At 38.9% G+C, this 22,502-nt stretch overlaps 1 protein-coding gene across 6 annotated transcripts in view; it reads right to left on the bottom strand.

Annotated features, from left to right (window-relative positions):
• Positions 1 to 22,502, bottom strand: part of LOC124604780 — a 110,824-nt gene that overhangs the window by 36,443 nt on the left and 51,879 nt on the right. For all 6 annotated transcript variants that reach the window (XM_047136511.1, XM_047136509.1, XM_047136508.1 and 3 more), the window contains one exon: positions 10,787 to 10,830. In XM_047136511.1, coding sequence (XP_046992467.1) covers positions 10,787 to 10,830 — 44 coding nt within the window. The remainder of the gene's footprint in view (positions 1 to 10,786; positions 10,831 to 22,502) is intronic.

Consider the following 22,502-nt stretch of genomic DNA (forward strand, 5'->3'; position numbering starts at 1 on the left):
CAAATGCTTAATCACAAACACAAGAATTAATGCATCAGTTCTAACAGGAAATTTTAGGACATATGTCCCACAGTCCCGACTGGGCGCCAAGTAATTTTCATTTCAAAACGCACTCAAAGAAGTGGCTTCGATTCCAACTTTTTGACTCTGACAAAGAACTTCAAGATACTGTCACAGGCTTGCTGCAATCTCAGAGGGAATTTGTACACTCATTGTGAAATAATCATAAACACTTAAATGTGAATGGTGATTATGTAGAGAAATAATATAATACAGCAGTTTTAAGATTTTTCTAATAAATCTGCTTTAACCATTTCATGATTTTATTTATAGGCTAATGGAGCTTACCGTGAGGAAAAATCATTTAACCAATTTAACCATGATTTTTCCCCCAAATTCGTCATTCGAAAAATACAGTATCATCTTATATTTGCAGATCAAAACTATCACAGCTGAGGTTAACATTTTTATGTTGTTTAATACAATATATAGGGGTTGTCTTTACATTTACAGATGAAGCTTTACCTGTTCAGATCTCATGCAGACAGATTTATTATGAAGAACTCCGAACAGATGGGCTACGCAAACGATAATCGTTTTGGAAAAGGATCACGATTTCCTAATACACCAAAATGCTTGATACAATACCAATGTTGTTTGAACAGTCACTTCACATTTGAGTCGCACAGCGCTAGTGCAAGACATGCGCAAGAAACCATGAACTAACCACTACAACAATGTATTTGTATGGTTAAAATTGGACAATTCTGTGAAACACAGGAGGAAATAGCAATAAATTCTAACATCTTACAAATTATTGTTGTATTTGAACAGATTTGCAATGAAAGTTCTCAAACACGTATGGGTCCATGTACAAACATTACAGTAATGCTGCTTTTTAAGTAAAGCCAACGTTCAAAAGCGGCCTTCAAAAAATAGTACTTGATTCTGAACCCAGATCAATATTTTATTTGATTACAAGAGACTGTAATAATTTACTAAGTGGATTGCAAATGAGAAAGTTGCTGTTCACTTATTAGACTACCAGATAAAACGACTGCCAGCTTTTAATCAGCTTTAGAACATGATAGCAACATTCAGCTGAAACAAGATGGAAAAGTAATCCAGTATGCAATACGTAACGAAATAAATCATATTAAACTGTAGTAGTTGTTGCGAGAATAAATTACAGCTGCAAGACCAGTCATGAAGATAGTACCAACGGATGTCAGTAGATGGCAGGACGAGCGAAGTTCGAGAATTGGACCGAATCGTGGTTGCGATCTTTTATTCATGTGTTAGTTGCTGTTGTTACAAATGACTTGCGCACTAGAAGGTATTGCAGTTTGTATCTCACAGTTGCTCCAGCACAGCACTATGGAAATGTTGGAGGGGGAACAATGGTACTATCTTGGCTGAGAACTAGAAGAATGCAGGGATGGGAATAGTCAGAGGGTAGCAAATAATGTCATATCACCAACCATGGAAAGCTATAATGTATACTTCAGCTTTTTTTTTTTTGGGGGGGACGTCTGCCAAGTTTAAACTACAGTTTTACAGTTTGCCTGAATCCATCTGTAGTTGCAATTGAAATAACTTCAAATTGGACAAATACTGAAGGAGAAGTCTGGATACAGGCCAGTGGTGTACTTATTTATTTTGTGCTGCAATGTTGTTGATGCTCACTGGCACATGATGGGAACAAAAGGGGGTACGTCAGTTGCTGGTCCTACAAACCCAATAAGAGAGCTGCGGCCAGACAATATATTTGGAAGCAAGAGACATTGTAACATTCTCACGTCAGTATAGAAGTGGAGCCCGAAATGTATTCGGATAAAAACAGCTGTGTTCTCAGGTCCCATGGTAACCACAGTCTCAGAAATCTCAATGTTGTTGTTGTTGTCTTCAGTCCTGAGACTGGTTTGATGCAGCTCTCCATGCTAATCTATCCTGTGCAAGCTCCTTCATCTCCCAGTACCTACTGCAACCTACATCCTTCTGAATCTGCTTAGTGTATCCATCTCTTGGTCTCCCTCTACAATTTTTACCTTCCACACTGCCCTCCAATGCTAAATTTGTGATCCCTTGATGCCTCAGGACATGTCCTACCAACCGATCCCTTCTTCTAGTCAAGTTGCGCCACAAACTTCTCTTCTCCCCAATCCTATTCAATACCTCCTCATTAGATATGTGATCTACCCACCTAATCTTCAACAATCTTCTGTAGCACCACATTTCAAAAGCTTCTATTCTCTTCTTGTCCAAACTATTTATTGTCCATGTTTCACTTCCATACATGGCTACACTCCATACAAATACTTTCAGAAACGACTTTCTGACACTTAAATCTATACTCAATGTTAACAAATTTCTCTTCTTCAGAAATGCTTTTCTTACCATTACCAGTCTACATTTTATATCCTCTCTACTTCGACCATCATCAGTTATCTTGCTCCCCAAATAGCAAAACTCCTTTACTACTTTAAGTGTCTCATTTCCTAATGTAATTCCCTCAGCATCAGCCAACTTAGACTACATTCCATTATCCTCGTTTTGCTTTTGTTGATGTTCATCTTATATCCTCCTTTCAAGACACTGTCCATTCCGATCAACTGCTCTTCCAAGTCCTTTGCTGTCTCTGACAGAATTACAATGTCATCAGCGAACCTCAAAGTTTTTATTTCTTCTCCCTGGATTTTAATACCTACTCAAAATTTTTCTTTTCATTCCTTTACTGCTTGCTCAATATACAGATTGAATAACATCGGGGAGAGGCTACAACCCTGTCTCACTCCCTTCCCAACCACTGCTTCCATTTCATGCCCCCCCCCCCCCCCCCCGACTCTTGTAACTGCCATCTGGTTTCTGTACAAATTGTAAATAGCCTTTCGCTCCCTGTATTTTACCCCTGCCACCTTTAGAATTTGAAGAGAGTATTCCAGTCAACATTGTCAAAAGCTTTCTCTAAGTCTACAAATGCTAGAAATGTAGGTTTACCTTTCCTTAATCTTCCTTCTAAGATAAGTCGTAAGGTCAGTATTGCCTCACGTGTTCCAACATTTCTACGGAATCCAAACTGATCTTCCCCGAGGTTGGCTTCTACCAGTTTTTCCATTCGTCTGTAAATAATTCGCGTTAGTATTTTGCAGCTGTGACTTATTAAACTGATAGTTCGATAATTTTCACATCTGTCAACACCTGCTTTCTTTGGGATTGGAATTATTACATTCTTCTTGAAGTCTGAGGGTATTTCGCCTGTCTCGTACATCTTGCTCACCAGATGGTAGAGTTTTGTCAAGACTGGCTCTCCCAAGGCCGTCAGTAGTTCTAATGGAATGTTGTCTACTCCCGGGGCCTTGTTTCGACTCAGGTCTTTCATTGCTCTGTCAAACTCTTCACGCAGTATCATATCTCCCATTTCATCTTCATCTACATCCTCTTCCATTTCCATAATATTGTCCTCAGGTACATCGTCCTTGTATAGACCCTCTATATACTCCTTCCACCTTTCTACTTTCCCCTCTTTGCTTAGAACTGGGTTTCCATCTGAGTTCTTGATATTCATACAAGTGGCTCTCTTTCCTCCAAGGGTCTCTTTAATTTTCCTGTAGGCTGTATCTATCTTACCCCTAGCGAGATAAGCCTCTACATCCTTACATTTGTCCTCTAGCCATCCCTGCTTAGCCATTTTGCACTTCCTGTCGATCTCATTTTTGAGACGTTTGTATTCCTTTTTGCCTGCTTCATTTACTGCATTTTTATATTTTCTCCTTTCATCAATTAAATTCAATATTTCTTCTGTTACCCAAGGATTTCTACTAGCCCTCTTCTTTTTACCTACTTGATCCTCTCCCGCCTTCACTACTTCATCCTTCAGAGCTACCCATTCGTCTTCTACTGTATTTCTTTCCGCCATTCCTGTCAATTGTTCCCTTATGCTCTCCTAGAAACTCTGTACAACCTCTGGTTCTTTCAGTTTATCCAGGTCCCATCTCCTTAAATTCCCACCTTTTTGCAGTTTCTTCAGTTTTAATCTACAGTTCATAACCAATAGACAGAGTCCACATCTGCCCCTGGTAATGTCTTACAATTTAAAACCTGGTTCCTAAATCTCTGTCTTACCATTATATAATCCATCTGATACCTTTTAGTATCTCCAGGATTCTTCCATGTATACAACCTTCTTTTATGATTCTTGAACCAAGTGTTAGCTATGATTAAGTTATGCTCTGTGCAAAATTCTACCAGACGGCTTCCTCTTTCATCTCTTAGCCCCAATCCATATTCACCTACTATGTTTCCTTCTCTCCCTTTTCCTACTGTCGAATTCCAGTCACCCATGACTATTAAATTTTCGTTTCCCTTCACTACCTGAATAATTTCTTTTATCTCATCATACATTTCTTCAATTTCTTCGTCATCTGCAGAGCTAGTTGGCAATCCGAAAAAACAGCCCAATATTTATGACAACGAGGAGAAAAATTTCACTGTTCTGTTATTAGGATGATGATAGTGAAACCTTAGACGACAGGGTTAGTAAGCAAAAAAAATGTAGAAAATAAAATGGTTTGCAAATTAATGTAATCCACTTCTTTTCATTTATTTTATTTCTCCATGTATTATCAAAATGTAGACAATCAATAAATTGCATAAATTTAGAATATTTATAATGTTAACTTTTCAGAAAGTTTGTAATTTTGACAAGTCAAAATACGTTAAAAATAAATAAAATAGAAAGAAACATTCCACATGGGAAAATTATATTAAAAACAAGGATTCCATGACTTACCAAACGGGAAAGCGCTGTGCACAGACACAAGCAGACATTTGTAAAGGCCTTTACAGGTGTCTGCTTGTGTCTGTGTGTGTGCGGGTGGATGCGTGCGCGTGTGTGTGTGTGTGTGTGTGTGTGTGTGTGTGAGTGTGTGTGTGTGTGTGCGCGCGCGCGCGAGTGTGCACCTGTCCTTATTTCCCCCTAGGGTGGGTCTTTCCACTCCCAGGATTGGGGTGGCTCCTTGCCCTCTCCCTTGGGACCCGCATCCTTTCGTCTTTCCCTCTTTCCTGGTGGGGCGGCCATTTGTTGCGAAGGCTTGAATTTTGTGTGTGTGTTTGTGTTTGTTTGTGTGTCTGTCGGCCTGCCAGCACTTTCATTTGGTATAAAATTCCACGTGGGAAAAATAAATCTAAAAACAAAGATGATGTGACTTACCAGGCGAGGGTGCTGGCGGGTCAGTGGACGCACAGGCAGGCACAAACATGCACGCGGGGTTCGAGCTTTCGCAGCAGACGGTTGCTTCATCGGAGGGGGCGGGAGGGGGGGGGGGGGGGGGCGGCACGCGGGCGGACGTTTGTGGGGGCAAAGAGTTTGACAGGGAGTTTGGGCAGAGATGCCTCTGTACCTCTGCCTCGACTGACATCTCTGCCCAAACTCTTTGCCTTTACAAATGTCTGCTTGTGTCTGTGTATGTGCGGATGGATCTGTGTGTGTGTGTGTGTGTGTGTGTGTGTGTGTGTGTGTGTGTGTGTGTGAGCGCGAAGTGTATACCTGTCCTTTTTACCCCCTAAGGTAAGTCTTTCCACTCCTGGGATTGGAATGCCTCCTTACACTCTCCCTTAAAACCCACATCCTTTCGTCTTTCCCTCTCCTTCCCTCTTTCCTGATGAAGGAACCGTTTGTTGCGAAAGCTTGAAATTTTGTGTGTGTGTTTGTGTGTTTTTTTATTGTGCTTATCTACCAGCGCTTTCCTGTTTGGTAAGTCATGGAATCTTTGTTTTTAATATATGTTAAAAATAAATTTTTCTCAGAAAGCTTCTTGGAAACAAGGGGATAGTCTCATAATCAGTGGTGCCTTATACTTGGGTAAACATGGTAATTTCCAAAAAGAAACAAGGGGAGTTGCAATAAGGTATGTAAACGAACGACTGATGTGGATAGATTTGACAGTGTCTAGCAAGAAAATTAGGATTGTGTCAGTATATTCGCATTGTATCAAGATAAGATGGATAGTTTTTATGAGGCACTCAGTGATGTAGTTGTTAGAGTAAAGGACAAGGACGGTGATCTGCTCATGGGTGATTTTAACGCCAGGACTGGAAATCGAACAGAAGGGTATGAAAAGGTTATGGGTAAATTTGGAGAGGATATGGAGCCCAACAGGAACGGGAAACAACTCTTGGATTTCTGTGCCAGTATGGGCTTAGTAATCACAAACTCCTTTTTTAAACATAAGAACATTCACCGGTATACTTAGGAGGGCAAGGGAACCAGATCTGTCATTGACTATATAATAACATATCAGGAATTCAGGAAGGCTGTGAGAGACACACGTGTATTCAGGGGATTCTTTGATGACACTGATCATTATTTAATCTGCAGTGAAATTGGGATTGTGAGGCCGAAAGTGCAGGAGGTCAGGTCCATATATAGGAGGATAAGAGTGGAGAAACTTCAGGATAAGGAAATCAGGCACAAGTACATAACAGCGATCTCAGAAAGGTACCAGTTAGTTGAATGTAGTCAATTACAGTCATTGGAAAAGGAATGGACAAGGTACAGGGTCACAGTACTAGAAGTGGCTAAAGAATGTCTTGGAACAGTAGTATGTAAAAGTAGGATGAAGCAAACAGCTTGGTGGAATGACACAGTCAAGGCAGCCTGTAAAAGGAAAAAGAAGGCATATCAAAAATAGCTACATACTAGAACTCAGGTAGACAGAGAACGTTATGTTGAAGAAAGAAACAAAGCCAAACAGATAATTGCAGCATCCAAGAAGAAATCTTGGGAAGACTTTGGAAACAGGTTGGAGACTATGGGTCAAGCTGCTGGAAAGCCATTCTGGAGTGTAATTAGCAGTCTCCGAAAGGGAGGTAAGAAGGAAATGACAAGTATTTTGGACAGGTCAGGAAAACTGCTGGTGAATCCTGTGGATGCCTTGGGCAGATGGAGGGAATATTTTGAAGAGTTGCTCAATGTAGGTGAAAATACGATCAGTAATGTTTCAGATTTCGACGTAGAATGGGATAGGAATGATGATGGAAATAGGATCACATTTGAGGAAGTGGAGAAAATGGTCAATAGATTGCAGTGTAATAAAGCGGCTGGGGTGGATGAAATTAAGTCGGAACTCATCAAATACAGTGGAATGTCAGGTCTTAAATGGCTACACAGGATAATTGAAATGGCCTGGGAGTCGGGACAGGTTCCATCAGACTGGACAAAAGCAGTAATCACACCAATCTTTAAACATGGAAACAGAAAAGATTGTAACAACTACAGAGGTATCTCTTTAATCAGCGTTGTGGGTAAAATCTTCTCAGGTATTGTTGAAAGGAAAGTGCGAGTATTAGTTGAGGACCAATTGGATGAAAATCAGTGTGGGTTTAGGCCTCTTAGAGGTTGTCAGGACCAGATCTTTAGCTTACGGCAAATAATGGAGTAGTGTTGTGAGTGGAACAGGCAATTGTATCAATGCTTCATAGATCTAGAAAAGGCATATGACCAGGTTCCTAAGAGAAAGTTATTGTCTGTTCTATGAGATTATGGAATAGGAGGCAAACTTTTGCAAGCAATTGAAGGTCTTTACATGGATAGTCAGGCAGCAGTTAGAGTTGACGGTAAAGTGAGTTCATGGTTCAGAGTAGTTTCAGGGGTAAGACAAGGCTGCAACCTGTCTCCACTGTTGTTCATATTATTTATGGATCATATGTTGAAAACAATAGACTGGCTGGGTGAGATTAGGATATGTGAACACAAAATAAGCAGTCTTGAATATGCGGATGACTTAGTTGTGATGGCAAATTCGATTGAAAATTTGCAAAGTAATATTCAGAGCTAGATCAGAAATGTAAGGACTATGGTATGAAGATTAGTTGTGATGCCAGATTCGATTGAAAGTTTGCAAAGTAATATTTCAGAGCTAGGTCAGAAATGTAAGGACTATGGTATGAAGATTAGCATCTCCAAAATGAAAGTAATGTCAGTGGGAAAGAAATATAAACGGATTGAGTGCCAAATAGGAGGAACAAAGTTAGAACAGGTGGACGGTTTCAAGTACTTAGGATGCATATTCTCACAGGATGGCAACATAGTGAAAGAACTGGAAGCCAGGTGTAGCAAAGCTAATGCAGTGAGCGCGATCTACTCTCTTCTGCAAGAAGGAAGTCAGTACCAAGACTAAGTTATCTGTGCACTGTTCAATCTTTCGACCAACTTTGTTGTATGGGAGCGAAAGCTGGGTGGATTCAGGTTACCTTATCAACAAGGTTGAGGTTACGGATATGAAAGTAGCTAGGATGATTGCAGGTACTAGTAGATGGGAACAATGGCAGGAGGGTATCCACAATGAGGAAATCAAAGAAAAACTGGGAATGAACTCTATAGATGTAGCAGTCAGGGCGAACAGGCTTAGATGATGGGGTCATGTTACATGCATGGGAGAAGCAAGGTTACCCAAGAGACTCATGGGTTCAGCAGTAGAGGGTAGGAGGAGTCAAGGCAGACCAAGGAGAAGGTACCTGGATTCGGTTAAGAATGATTTTGAAGTAATAGGTTTAACATCAGAAGAGGCACCAATGTTAGCACTGAATAGGGGATCGTGGAGGAATTTTCTAAGGGGGCTATGCTCCAGACTGAAAGCTGAAAGGCATTATCAGTCTTAAATGATGATGATGATGATGATGATGATGATGAACAAGGGGAGATGAGGGAGTTGAAAAGGAAGAGGAACATCACAAGAGTTCTGCAAGCGATATTGAAATAAAGTAATATTGTTTAACACTTTCAACACTGGCATGTGCTGTTGGTGGCTCACACTAGATCCTCCCATAGGGCAGCGTGTAACACCAGTGGCTCAAGCTTCCCATCATATGGTGTGTACCATTGGTGGCTGGCACTCAACTACCAATTCTGCTAGAGACCATGCAGGATATGGTGGCTGCCATGCAGTGACAAACTTTCATCTGAAGCACTGGGCAAGCTCATTTGTTTGTTCAGAAGGGAATATCAATATTGTTTGCCTGCTTTTGGCCGGGTGGCGTCTCACTGCGATGACAGAATCGAGGCACACATCCTGCAAACTTTCTCAAAAGATTTTACAGAAACTATCCAGTAAAAAAGAAATCTTTTTGCCTTAATTACAGCTTTATCATGTCAGTTCCATGGTGATGGGCACATCATTTCATTAATGGTCATAGTTATTGTGATATTTGCAAATAAGTAAGACAGAGCACAAAATTCGAAAAGGTTCGCAATGAAAAATAGGGGTCACTTTGATTTTGAATTTGGTGCATATTACATAATATGTTGCTGCATATGAAATGTAGGTAACATACTGAATTTTTATTTAGACTGGGTGAAGATCTCTGTCTGTCACCAGTTTCAAGAAATTTGATCTCACATAGCACACTGATTTGCAATTGTGCGCACCAGCAATAAAGCCAGAATGAAATATCCATAACATTCCTCATATTCCATAAACAGTTTGAGATACTGAAACAAGATTTTGGCAAATGGCGGCCTGCAAAGAGGACAGTATTTTTTCCATATGGTTATTACGCAAAACTTCATTATCTACATCATTAACTACATACCTTTTGATGAACAATCGTAATTTTTAAGAGTGAAATACGAAATAGTGTGGGTTTTGGAACAACATAAGTGAAGAAATTACATGTTGATTCTTGTACAGATGATGCACTTTTTCATAAGCTACTGACCATACTTGTCCTCAGTTCCTCACTTAACAAAATACTGTTTCAGAATTCTTTCAAAATTGCGTCTGCACACTGTGTCAGTGAGGTGACATCGTGTAAACTCTCCTGTGTATTGACAAAAAGAAGCAAATTTTTATATGGCAACAAGAGCAATGTAGGTTTATGTAGGTTTTAATCAAAATTGGCCCCTCATGATGCTTATCTGAAAGTTTTAAGTTGTTAACAAGTCTCGCAAAACTGAATTGCTGCTTTCGTTGCATCTTCTGCAGAATTCTTTTTACATAGTAATCAATATAGAGGTGACAGCTAGTTTTTTTTTCAATGGTCACCATGCATGTGTGTGTATGGAGGGGCTCCACTTAATAGTCACAAAAAATGTGGAGCACAGGCTTCAGTTTAGAACTTCCCCTCCAGTGCTTGGCATTCCCCTACAGTTTGTTGACCACCTGCCCACCACCCCCGGTCCCATCACTCTCCCTATGGTTGCTCTGCCGAATGCACATCTACCAGTCATGATATTCTGCACATACTCTACCAGCAATACAACAGTGTTTGATGTATTATTTATTAGACAGGTGCAACAAACAGCTGTTAATACAATTCTGTGTGAGAGAACTTTATGAAAAAAAAAAAAAAAGAGAAAGAACAATGTGTTATCAATCTAGCATAACATTATTTTATGTAATCTATTGCCTTTAAAGAAATGGGCATACGCCACTTTCAAAACACTAAAGTCAACATATTACGAAGTAGCCTAGGGCATTTGAATGAATACAACCACCGTCCAATAGCAAGAAACTGGAAAAGCAGTGCCGGCAGATGAGGGGAACCAAGAATCCAGCTAGAAATCCAATTCTCAGTGCCGGAGTGAACAATTTTCTAGAACACTACACCGTGCCAAGGACATGATTCTTAAAAACAAACCCTTCAAAACACACACACACACTTGCCAATTATGCTCAAGAAAAATGAAGTACTAGCAGGACAATACTGGAAGTAAAAATCACATAAAATTTATCTGTTGATAATTCAATGACCCTAAATGTTTTGAAAATTTGGTTACTGTTGTACATACCATAAAATTTTCTGTGGTTGGGGCTGTTTTCCTCGAAGATGAGGCTGTATGGAAAACAAAATTAAAGATTGTTAGTAAATTTGGTTGCTTATGATAGTTGATAATTAAACAACTCAAAGAAATATAACTGCATAGGCTTCCATGGCCAGAATCAGTTGACACAAACCTTTTTTTGAGAATCGTACCATGTCATAATCAAATCAGTAGACCCAGAAGAAGGCCACTGTAACTGTGGCCGAAATGTGCGTTCTCCAATATATTTTTTTATATTATGACACAGTATAATACTCAGAAAACGTTTATGTTAACTCAATGACAATTAGTAAATTCTTAACCTAACTGAAGTATTTTTAATTATACTGTCAGTCCATGTTTTCTGTTCTAGTTTCATTAACCGTGACTATACCAAGATGGCAGGGGTGGGAAGGTACCTAATACTTTTTAATTATATCTTCTACCAGATTCAATAACTGTTTTAATTTCATCCAGTTAAACTTAATCTAACTATTTCAGTAATAGTAGTAAGTATGACTTTTCACAACAAATACAACAGTCTATATTTCCAGATACTGGATCCTACTTACTTATCTTTAAAACTTTAAAAGGTTTGTTGTTATCAAAGGGTAAAAAAAAAAAAAACAATTAACTTAATTTTATTTATTTAAATTCTTTTGTGGTGTTCATAAAATAACCACCCCTGCACTGAATAGTAAAATATAATCAGTGGGCTTAATTTAAAGTTATTTGTTCGCTGTCTTGAAATACATTGCACCAGCCAAAATGAAGCCCCACAGTGCATGCTCTTCTCAAACACCAGATGAGTTGATTAACGTTCATAAACAGCTGGAATCGCCCTGACTACTGTCAAACAATTGTCAGCTGTTGCGAGTTGGTGTGTTGGAAGAGCTCTCCAGAGGTCGTTCTTGGGTCATTCTGGCAACTGGCAGTAAAGAGTCAGAAGGCCAGTCTTGCAAGTGGAGTTTCAACAAACCTCACGATTTGCAGCATTGTCCCCACAACAGATCAGTTCTGTGACAAGCTAGGCTGTGACTTCCTGGACTTGCGCCATTGGGGGTTGAGAACTGTATAGTTCCCCTACACAGGTCAGTTGTCCACTACACATCAGAGGCTGCTGCTTAGGTAGCTGACTGTGTGAGGTTTTTTAGATTAGGTGACTCTCCATCCAATCCAAATAAAGATAGCTATAGGAAACAAAGAAGTATCAGTGTAAGATGGAAAGAGATGCCTCCCACAGTTGAAGAGTATTAAAATCCTAATGGTGAACTGCCAAAGCAAACGCAACAAAATGTCAAAGAGTTTGAAGTGCCGATGAAAAGCAGTGGAGCTCATCCAAAGAATAGGCAAATGGGGGGTCAACAGAAGTGTCAGATTCCACCCGTCTCCATGACGTATGGGTGTTGTGGTGTGTGACATCATTACAGAGTGGAGTTTATGAGTTGGTTGTGTTTGCAGATGTCGTCTTGTTGTGTTTGATGACAACCCCCCCCCCCCCACGCCCCTTCCTCTGTGTGTGTGTGTGTGTGTGTGTGTGTGTGTGTGTGTGTGTGTGTGTTTGGGATGGTCGACCTACTTTGCAGTGCCAAAATTTGTTGGTTGTAAGTTATTGCTTTTTTTTTGTCTATTTTTCTCAAGTTGTAATGTTTTGTGTATTTATTGTGTATTATTTACGTAGCAATGTTTGACTTCTGACTTTTTGAGGTGTTGTGCTTTTGGTTTCGGTTTTCGTAGTTGTAGTTGTTAGATATTTTCATATCAATAGTTATGGTTGACCAAGGGAAGTGTCCAATTCCTGTAAATTTTTGTAATTATTGTTTTTGGTTCATCGTTTTGTGTGTTTTGGGATTGCATATTTTTTTTTTTTTTTTTTTAGAAAAAAAAGCTTGGGCCCTCCCTAAAACCCACAATTTCCCAGGGTTGGAGGGAGATGTAATTGTCTTATACGTATTTTCGTGTTTGTTGCCATGTTTATGTAGTGATATCATAGGCACCATATTGGACACACTTAGAATAGCCATTTCTGCCATATTGATGATGTCATGGATCAAAGCAGATGGGTGGAATCAGACACTTCCATAATCCCCAAATGGGAAATGGAGGTGGTGTATTTGTTGCAGTAGACAAGAAACTCAAATCCACAAAGATTGAAATTGAAGCTGAATGTGAGATTGGGCAAGACTCAGTACCGAGTGGGGAGGGGCATAAAAATCCTCCTATCGCCTACCAGACTCATCTGACGTAACTGAAAACTGTAGAGAAAACCTCAGTTCACTTGTGGGTAAGTTCCCCAATCATACTGTAATCATGCTTGGAGACTTTAATCATCCAACAATTAATTAGGAAAATTACAATCTGTTTAGTGGTGGGTGTGATAAGACATCCTGTGAAATTTTGCTAAATGCTTTCTCAGGAAACTACCAAGAACGGATAGTTAGGAACCCCACTCATGAAGGACCCCTGACCCATCAGAGGATGGGCACATTGAAACTAGTATCAGTGACCATGACGCAGTTATGGGAACAATGATAACTAAAATACAGGACAACTAAACGAAGCAGCAAGATATATGTGTGTTCAGTAAATTGTATGAAAAATCAGTAGTGTTATATCTCAATGAGGAACTTGAAACTTTCAGCACAGGGCGGGGGCATGTAGAGGATATCTGGCTATAATTTAAAGTAATAGTTGACCATGCTCTGGATGTATATTACCCTGTGGAATAGTTCTTAAAGGAAGGGAACCTCTGTGGTAAACAGCCACTGTAAAGGGACTTCAAAAGAAACAGAGATCACTGAATAATAGGTGTAAAACAAAGCATTGGGCTGTAGATAGAGGCATGTTGAATGAAACATGTTTGGCTGACAAGAGAGCAACGAGTAGGGACAGGAAAAATTCTTTTAAATGATAACACGACGAATAACGCAAATCTGGTGGTTTTTAAGGAAATATCGCGAATACATCTGTTTTACAGAGGTAACACGAAATTCTGCGGTTTTTAAGGAAGTAACGCAAAATTGGAGTTTTTCGACAAAATTTCTCTGTGTCCTCGTAAGAAGTGTCGTAAATCTAGTGATGTTTCATGTCGAAATGTTCTATGTACAATTGTCACACTGCCTTTTGCAGTCGTGACGTAATTAGTGGCCTTTCAACTATCGACTTTTGCGTAAAAAAATTTGCAAATTTGTGGTAAGATCTTATGGGACCAAACTGCTTAGGTCATTGGTCCGTAACCTTACACACTACTTAATCCAAATTAAACTAACTTTTGCTATGGACAACATACACACCCATGCCTGGAGGACTCGAACCTCAGACAGGGGGAGCCGGACAGACCGTGACAAGATGCCTCATACCGCGCAGCTCAACTTTTGCGAGCACGTACGAACAACCACTGTGTTTTTTGATTATTTATTTCTTTTGCAGTGCATGTGCCGCAGTGTGCCGTTTCAAAGCAATGGCGCAATGGCAATTTATCACAAACACATCTCCAATGATTATTAAATGCGGTTAATAATGCAGCAACGATATAAAGCTTGAAGAAAAGTGATCATTGAGACGAGACAGTAGTCGAATGAGTAAGCCATGACGTAACGGATAGTTTCGTGGTTTACGATATGAATGGATGTAAGTTTGTGTTCCACTGCATGCAAATATATATATTTTTTCCATTGTAGCATTGTTGACACAGTCTGGGTCTTTTGTTATGAATGTAATGCAAGTATATGGAAGGAGGGTGAGTGCGAACACTACCAACACCGTCATAATCATTGAGGTTACAACTCTACCACTTTTCACAGTAAAAGTACAGGAAAAAATCTGAAAGTGTAATACAAGCATGTTCTGCAATAAATGATGCATTTCCATCTGATTAGAGATCGAAGAATGAAATAAATATTTGGGTGTTTATTTCCAAATATGTGATGAGTTCCGAATGGCTGGCGAGGCAGATATCTTACAGGACAGCGTTCATTTCTAGGACGGAAACGAGCAGCTATAAAATTCATCTTTTTGGATTTCCAGCATGATGGATTAATAACAGGACAGCAACTTGAGTTAATCAGTTTCATCTTTTTGGATTTCCAGCACGCTGGATTAATTACAGGACAGCAACTTGAGTTAATCAGTTTGATGCAGAAAACAGCCAAAGTTGCAAAATTCAGTTACTTTTGTCTAATTGATAATCAGTTTCATGTATCAGAACCCCTTCTCAAATCATCCAAACAAAGAAAAAGGTGTACTCCGTGATAGTATGCAAACCACGTTAATATTGTGCATGATTGTGCTTAAGTCATTAGTCAAGTTTTCAGAGACCATTCATTGGCAGGACAACTGTTTTGCGCATGCTCGCTGCCAACCCTTATGAATGAGTGCGTATTTTCCTGCATGTATTAACTTACAAAAATTTTAATTAATATCCATACAATGGTTTTCAAATTTCATTGAAATAAGGTTCATTTAAGCAGCTTGCTGCGCATGCGCAGAGCTGAAATCGCATATAAGCAGTGCCTACTCCTGCTTCTGGCTACTTGAGAGTGTGAGTGTTTGATGTATAAACAGTGAGAGAAAGCAGCCTGTATCTACCCGGAAAAATTTTTCTGAAGCTGCCAAGCTGGCAGATTTGTGGATGCGCATAGCTGTTTGAGTTAGAGTGGGGGTACACTTCACTTGACTCGTGTTTTGTTTGTGGCACGTTTTTCAATCGTTTCGAAGCTATTGCAGTTCCCATGTTCAGATATTTCCGTTACACTCACTTCATTGTTAATAGTGAGGTAAGCATATCAGATGTTTTGCATGTTTTCACCCCTTTGTCCAGATCTTGGTAAAAACAGCTGAAAATGCAGTACGTAAATAAGTCTTACTACCAGTTGTATATGTGTGGGCGGGAGAAAAAAAAAAAACCTACGCTAAAAGCAAGTATTTTTCTACTGAAGACTGATGGAAAACGGAATTTAAAACTCAAAACTTGTACTGAAACTTATCATAAACTTTGTTTCCAAGCTACATCTGAGTGAACATAAAAAAAAAAAAAAAAAAAAAATTATTTTTTTCTTATTTTTAACCGAAGTTAAATACCTTTTGCAAACATTTATAAGAATTTTGTTAGTTAGGAATACTTAAAAAAATAACCTTCAAGCTTTCTTGGTGATATTCGTACAGAAAAATCTCCTGGGTATGCAGCCAAGACATTTTATTTATTAAGAATAGCATTGCAAAGGCAGAGATTTTTCTTTAAATTAAAAGATTTTCTTCTAAGCTTCATTATTGCTATTCCATAAGAAATTTCAACATTTAACATGAATATTTAAGTCGATGAGAAAAATTATCGTGTGTTGACTGCAAACCTGAAAAAAGGGGAAGTTCTATATATTTTTTAATCTGCTGGATACACCATTGATAAATAATTTTTTTTCCCAGTATTTAAAATACATGTATCACTCCACACCATTGCGGCCAAGCGCAGCAACAGTATATACAAATTTTAAAAATTTAAATAATAGTCTCTGTTGCACATACTTCAATGGTGACACGTTTCACGCTCCTAGCAGATCTTCATATCATTCTTGAGCCGCGGAGACAGGCTTCTGTGGTCTCCACGGCTCAAGAACGATATGAAGAAGTGGGAAACATGTCATCAATAAAATATCTGCATCATACTGTTATTTTCATTCTTACCTTTGGTGTTTCTTTTTAAATAATTATTTGTGTCAAAAATTTTTCTTAAAAAAATTTATCTCTACACGTCTCATGTTTGGCCCACCCTATCTTAGGAATAGTTCCATTTTCAACATAGCATTGAAAAATGGTTAAATATGACAAAACTAGATAAGTGATAATAGAAAAAGCTTGCCAGAAAATAACACCGACAAATAACCCCGAAAAGTGCAAAAAATAACTCCGATTTTGGCCATAAAATAACACTGATTTTTTCCTGTCCCTAGCAATGAGATATGCCTTCAACAACTACTGTAGTAGAATATTGTCAAGCGATCTTTCACAGACCCCAAAGACATTCTGGCCATGTGTAAAGGCTGTTAATGACACCAAAGTAAGTATCCAATCACTACTAAATGAGACAGCAACTGAAATTGAGGGTAGCAAAGCAAAAGCTGAAATGCTTAACTCTGTTTTCAAATGTTCCTTTACAAAAGAAAACCCAGGAGACATGCCCCAACGTCATCCTCGTATCACTGAAAAGCTGAATGAAATAAGTATTAGTGTCAGTGGTGCTGAGAAACAGCTGAGATCATTAAAACTGAACAAGCTCCAAGTCCCAATGGAATCACTGTCAGATTCTATAATGAATTTGCAGCTAGGTTAGTCCCTCTTCAAACTATAATCTATTGTCGAGCCCCCGAACAAAAAGCCATGTCCTGTTCTTGCAAAAAGGCACAGGTCACACACGTCTACAAGAAGGGTAACATTCAATATCCTTGCCATCGATTTGTTTTACAATCTTAGGACATAGTCTGAGCTCAAACATAACGAGCTATCTTGAACAGAATGACCCCCTCAATGCCAACCAGAGCGGATTTCGAAAATATCATTCATGTGAAACCCAACTCGCACATAGTGAAAGCTTCGGATCATGGCAACCAGTTAGATGCAGTATTTCTTGATTTCGGAAAAGCATTTGACTCAGTACCACACCTACACTTATTGTCAGAAGTACAATCATATGGGGTATAAAGTGAAATTTGTGACTCGATTGAGTACTTGTTGGTAGGGAGGACAAAGCATGTTATCTTGGATGGAGAGACATCGTCAGATGTAGAAGTAACTTTTGGGACTCTTTCCATTCAGGTTGTATATTACTGGCCTTGCAGACAATATTAATAGTAAAATCAGGCATTTTCAATCAGATCTTGATAAGATTTGAGTGTGGTGCAGGATTGGCAACTTGCTCTAAATGTTCAGAAAAGTAAAATTGTGCACTTCATAAAATGAAAAAACATAGTACCCTGTGACTATAATATCAATGAGTCACTGTTGGAATCAGCAAACTCGTGCAAACAGCTGGGTTTAACACTTTATAACCATATAGTTTCAGTTGAGGGTAAAGCAGGTGGTAGACTTCGGTTTATTGGTAGAATAGTGGGGAAGAGCAATCAGTCTACAAAAGAGATTTCTTACAAATCACTCTTGCAGCCAGTTCTAGAATATTGCTCAAGTGTGTGGGACCCATACCTGATAGGATACAGAGGATACTTAAGGTATAAGGGAAGGGTAGCAAGATTTGTCAGAGGTTTGTTTAATCTGTGGGAGAGTGTAATAGAGATACTGAAGTAACTGTATAGGCAGACTCTTGAAGACAGGTGTACACTACCCTGAGAAAATCTGTAAACAAATTTTCAAGAACCAGCTTTAAATGATTATTCTAAGGATATACTACAACCACCTACGTATCCTCACGTAAGGATTGTGAGGATAAGATTAGAATAATTACTGCATGCACAGAGGCATTCAAACATCATCCTTCCCACAGTCCATACATGAATGGAACAGGAAGAAACCCTAATAAATGGGGCAATGGGAAATACCTTCTGCCACGCACCTCACAGTGCTTTCCAGAACGTAGATGTAGACATGGACATGAATGTGGCTCCAGCACATGATCGGTGCCAAAATTAGACCACTTCTTCATAACAAAAGAAACAAAAAGACAGCAAATGTGAAAGTGGGATGAAGACAGCGACGTTTAGTCACTGTACCGCATTGACATTAGTTAATACTCTCATTACGTGGGCCAGAGGGGGTTTTAGTACGGTGATATTACTGCTTCAAGAAAAATTCTAAATGCAGTGCAAAAGAAGTCAGCTCCTCTAATAAACAGCCTACAGTACTTCTGAACAGAATATGGATAAACTTTCAAACAAAAAAATACAAGGTTGAAAATATCTCTAATTATTTGTGCCTCTTCTCTCCTACATTACCACAAAGAATCAGGAGTACAGCATATTATTTTTCTGTGTGTCTACTTAGAATATCTATATAGCTTGATTATCTCATTGTCAATCTTGATCACATTCAGGCCAATTGCATTCAGATTAAATTATTTGACTTATTTAGCTGCACAGTTTATAGGCGTATTTGCATGTCCATGCTGTGGAATTTACATTAACAAGGCATGTGAGTTACTGAATTTGTTTGTACTATGTCAACTTCATCCTAGGTATTTATCGAATTCATAAATCATAATGCGAGCTGGAAAAATTAGATTTAAGTGGTGTTATGAAATACAACAACTGTGTCACAAGGTCCCCACCAGAACACCATAGATAAACACTTGTTTACATTCTGCCATCAAGTTAGTTTTTTTTTTTTTTTCTTTTTTTTTTTTTTCAAGAATGGTTGCACACACATGAGAAGACACTTATGTCTTGCTACTTCATAGAACCGCCAATTCTGTAACGATGGGGGTAAAGAAAAGGAAGAGTAGGGTTTAATCTCCCATCAAAAGTGAGGTCTTCAGAAACTGAGCAAAAGTGCAGGGGTAGGGGGCATAGTGGGTAGTACATTGTCATCGTCTTCTTCTTCTTCTTCTTCTTCAGTCTGAAGACCGATTTGATGCAGCACTCAACACGAGTCTATCCTGTGCAAGCCTCTTCACCTCTGAATAAATACTCCAACCTATCTCCATTTGAATCTGCTTATTATACTGTTCTCTTGGTCTCCCTCTACAACTTTTAGCACTCACACTTCCCACCAAAAAAAAACTGATGATTCTTTGATGTCTCAAAATGTGTCCTATCACCTGATCTCTTTTCTATTTAAATCATGCCATAAATTTCTTTCTTCCGCCATCATATTCAGTACTTCATCCTGAATTACGTGCCCTGTCCATCTAGTCTTAAACATTCCTCTGAAGCAACAGATTCCAAAAGCTTCTATTTTCTTCTCTCATTTCATTTCCACACAAGGCTACACTCCAGACTACTACTTTCATAAAAAAACTTCATAACATTTAAATTTATGTGAATGTTAACAAATTCCTCTCATTCGGATACGTTTTCCTTGCTACCAAAATGGCTCTGAGCACTATGGGACGTAACATCTGAGGTAATCAGTCCCCTAGAACTTAGAACTACTTAAACCTAACTAACCTAAGGACATCACACACATCAATGCCCGAGGCAGGATTAGAACCTGTGACCATAGCGGTCGCGCGGTTCCAGACTAGACTGAAGCGCCTAGAACTGCTCAGCCACAGCGGCCGGCCTTCCTTGCTACAGCTAGTATTCATTTTATATCCTCTCTCCTCTGACTATCATCAGTCATTTTACACCCTGAGCAGCAATACTTACCTACTACTTTCAGTGTTCCATTTCCGTATATACTTCCCTCTGCACTGCCTGTTTAATTCGATCCCATTTCATTACCCTTCTTTTGGTTTTGTTCATCTTACATGCTCCTTTCAAGCCACTGTTCATTCCATTTAACTGTTCTTCCACATCATTTGCTGTCTATAAAAATTATTATGTCATTGGCAAACCTTGAAGTTTTTATTTCTTCTTCCTGAATTTCAATTCCTTCCCCAAATTTCTCTTTGGTTTCTTCTCTCACTCACACACAGGTTGATTTAAGAAAATAACAATAATAAATCCTGTGAGAGGTCCTAGTTTCATACATCTTGATGGAAATTTTGGAATCATCATTAACAACAAAAAAATCACAGAATCTGTTCAATTGATGAGGTTACTTATCATATTACAGAAAAGTTCTGTACCAGGAAAGAAGCTGCAACCAGACATATTCTGGATTTCAAAATCTGATGAAAACTGCACTACAAAAGGTTTGCCTTCTCTGAAGAGACATAAAGCAAACCCAGATTCAAAATAATTAAAATTTCAGTCTGTAATGTTTACCAGTTCGTCTGCTCCCACGAAAGAAAGGATTATGTAAAAGGGTATTAGACAATAAATGGTCTCGTCTGCCACAACTCCTTCATGGGTCTTACTTCAAAGACACCTGCACTGCCATTATAACCATCATACCCTTCTGGAAATAAGCCCACTAAAAGAGCAAAAACTGAAGACGTGATGAAAATCTAAACATACATTCCTCAAGAGTACAAGGATTTAAGATTTCCACTTGGGCAACTGAATGTGAAAATAACACTGAATAAAAACATTGAAAACATTTAATGTAATTGTTAACATACTGATGTTGTATTATTTACTAATTATTGCAATTTGAAACAAGCTATGGCTGTTAAAATTTTTTGTATGCATTACCAAAAGCATTAAATTACAAAAATAAATAAAATAAAACAAAAAGGCAAAGTTCAGCTAATTCTGATCTTAACTCTTTGATTTAGGTTGTACTTTTTTTAAAAGAAGTTTATAGTTCAATAAAATATAGCATTATTACTTAAGGTAAATATCTGTTTTATATCCAATTCTAACTTACCAAACACACAAAACCATCAAAATGCATATTTACCAGGTGGTTATAATTAAAGTGCAGCTACTCACGGAGGTCCAGTGTGGGCCGTAATTATTGTATAGCAGTGAAACTTGGTACATATGGTAAGTGTTAATGGGAAACCAATTTACGCTGGAAAAAAATTAGTTCCAGCTTTGGCCACCACATACAGATTTGGCACTATGAATGCAAAAAAGACATACAGAAAACATTTTTCCATATGCAAGTGATTGAACAAGGGACGTCACAGAAAAGGTCAAACATATGAGAAAATCATAGTATTGATTTTATTATTAGCTGCCACTTGCACTATTTGTTCAATATGAGCACCAGAAACAATGACCAATGCTGCAACTCTGAAATGATGTGATCAACAGTTGATCACAGCAGTTCCAGCAGAATCTGAGCAATGTGTTGTTGTATACTGGCCTTCACATTAGTCAGAGACCGAATATGTCCCTGGTAAATATGTTCTTTTAGATATCCCCAAAGCCAAAAGTCACATGGATTCATGTCAGATGATCCTGCCGGTCAAGCATCAGCAACACGTCTGGAGACAACATGTTCGTGGAAGGTTACATCAAGCAGATCTTTCACTGAGTGAGCAACATGGGGTGTCACCCAGCACGAAAACAGTGGTTTTCACACAGTTGTGCTCTTGCAAAACATGCTATACAGACATCACAATCGGCCTGACAAGCCATCTGAGTGTACTGTCTTAAAAGAAGAATGGACTGGGAATAAAGATGCTCATTATTCCACACCACACAGTAACACAGGGCATGTGTGTGGCACTTCTTGCACAACATGTGATTTAACAGTAGCCCAAATTCATCAGTTTTGTGTATTCACTATAGCCTGTCATGTAAAATGTGCCTTGTCATTCCATAGAATATTGCCTGGCCATGTCATCAACTTTGATCCATGCCAGAGACCGAACAGCAAGTTCAGAATGTTGCTGTGGATCATGAGGTTTCAGTTGCTGCAGCATCTGGATCTTGTACTTTTTTTCTAATTACCAGTCTTCTGACTGGTTTGATGCCCCCCTCCCACAAAGTCCTCTCTTGTGCCAAATGTTCATCTCAGAGTAGCGTCTGCGTGCGATGTCCTTCGCAATTATTTGCAGGATATATTCCAATATCGGTGTTGTTCTATCTTTTTAAGCTCTACAGCTCCCTCTAGTATCATGGAAGTCATTCCCTGATGCTGTAACAGAGGTCCCACCATCATGCCCCTTCTTCTTGTCAGTGTTTTCCATACATTCCTTTCCTTGCCG

This window comes from Schistocerca americana, chromosome 1 (assembly GCF_021461395.2).
Source record: "Schistocerca americana isolate TAMUIC-IGC-003095 chromosome 1, iqSchAmer2.1, whole genome shotgun sequence".
In the NCBI taxonomy this organism is placed as follows: Eukaryota; Metazoa; Arthropoda; class Insecta; order Orthoptera; family Acrididae; genus Schistocerca; species Schistocerca americana.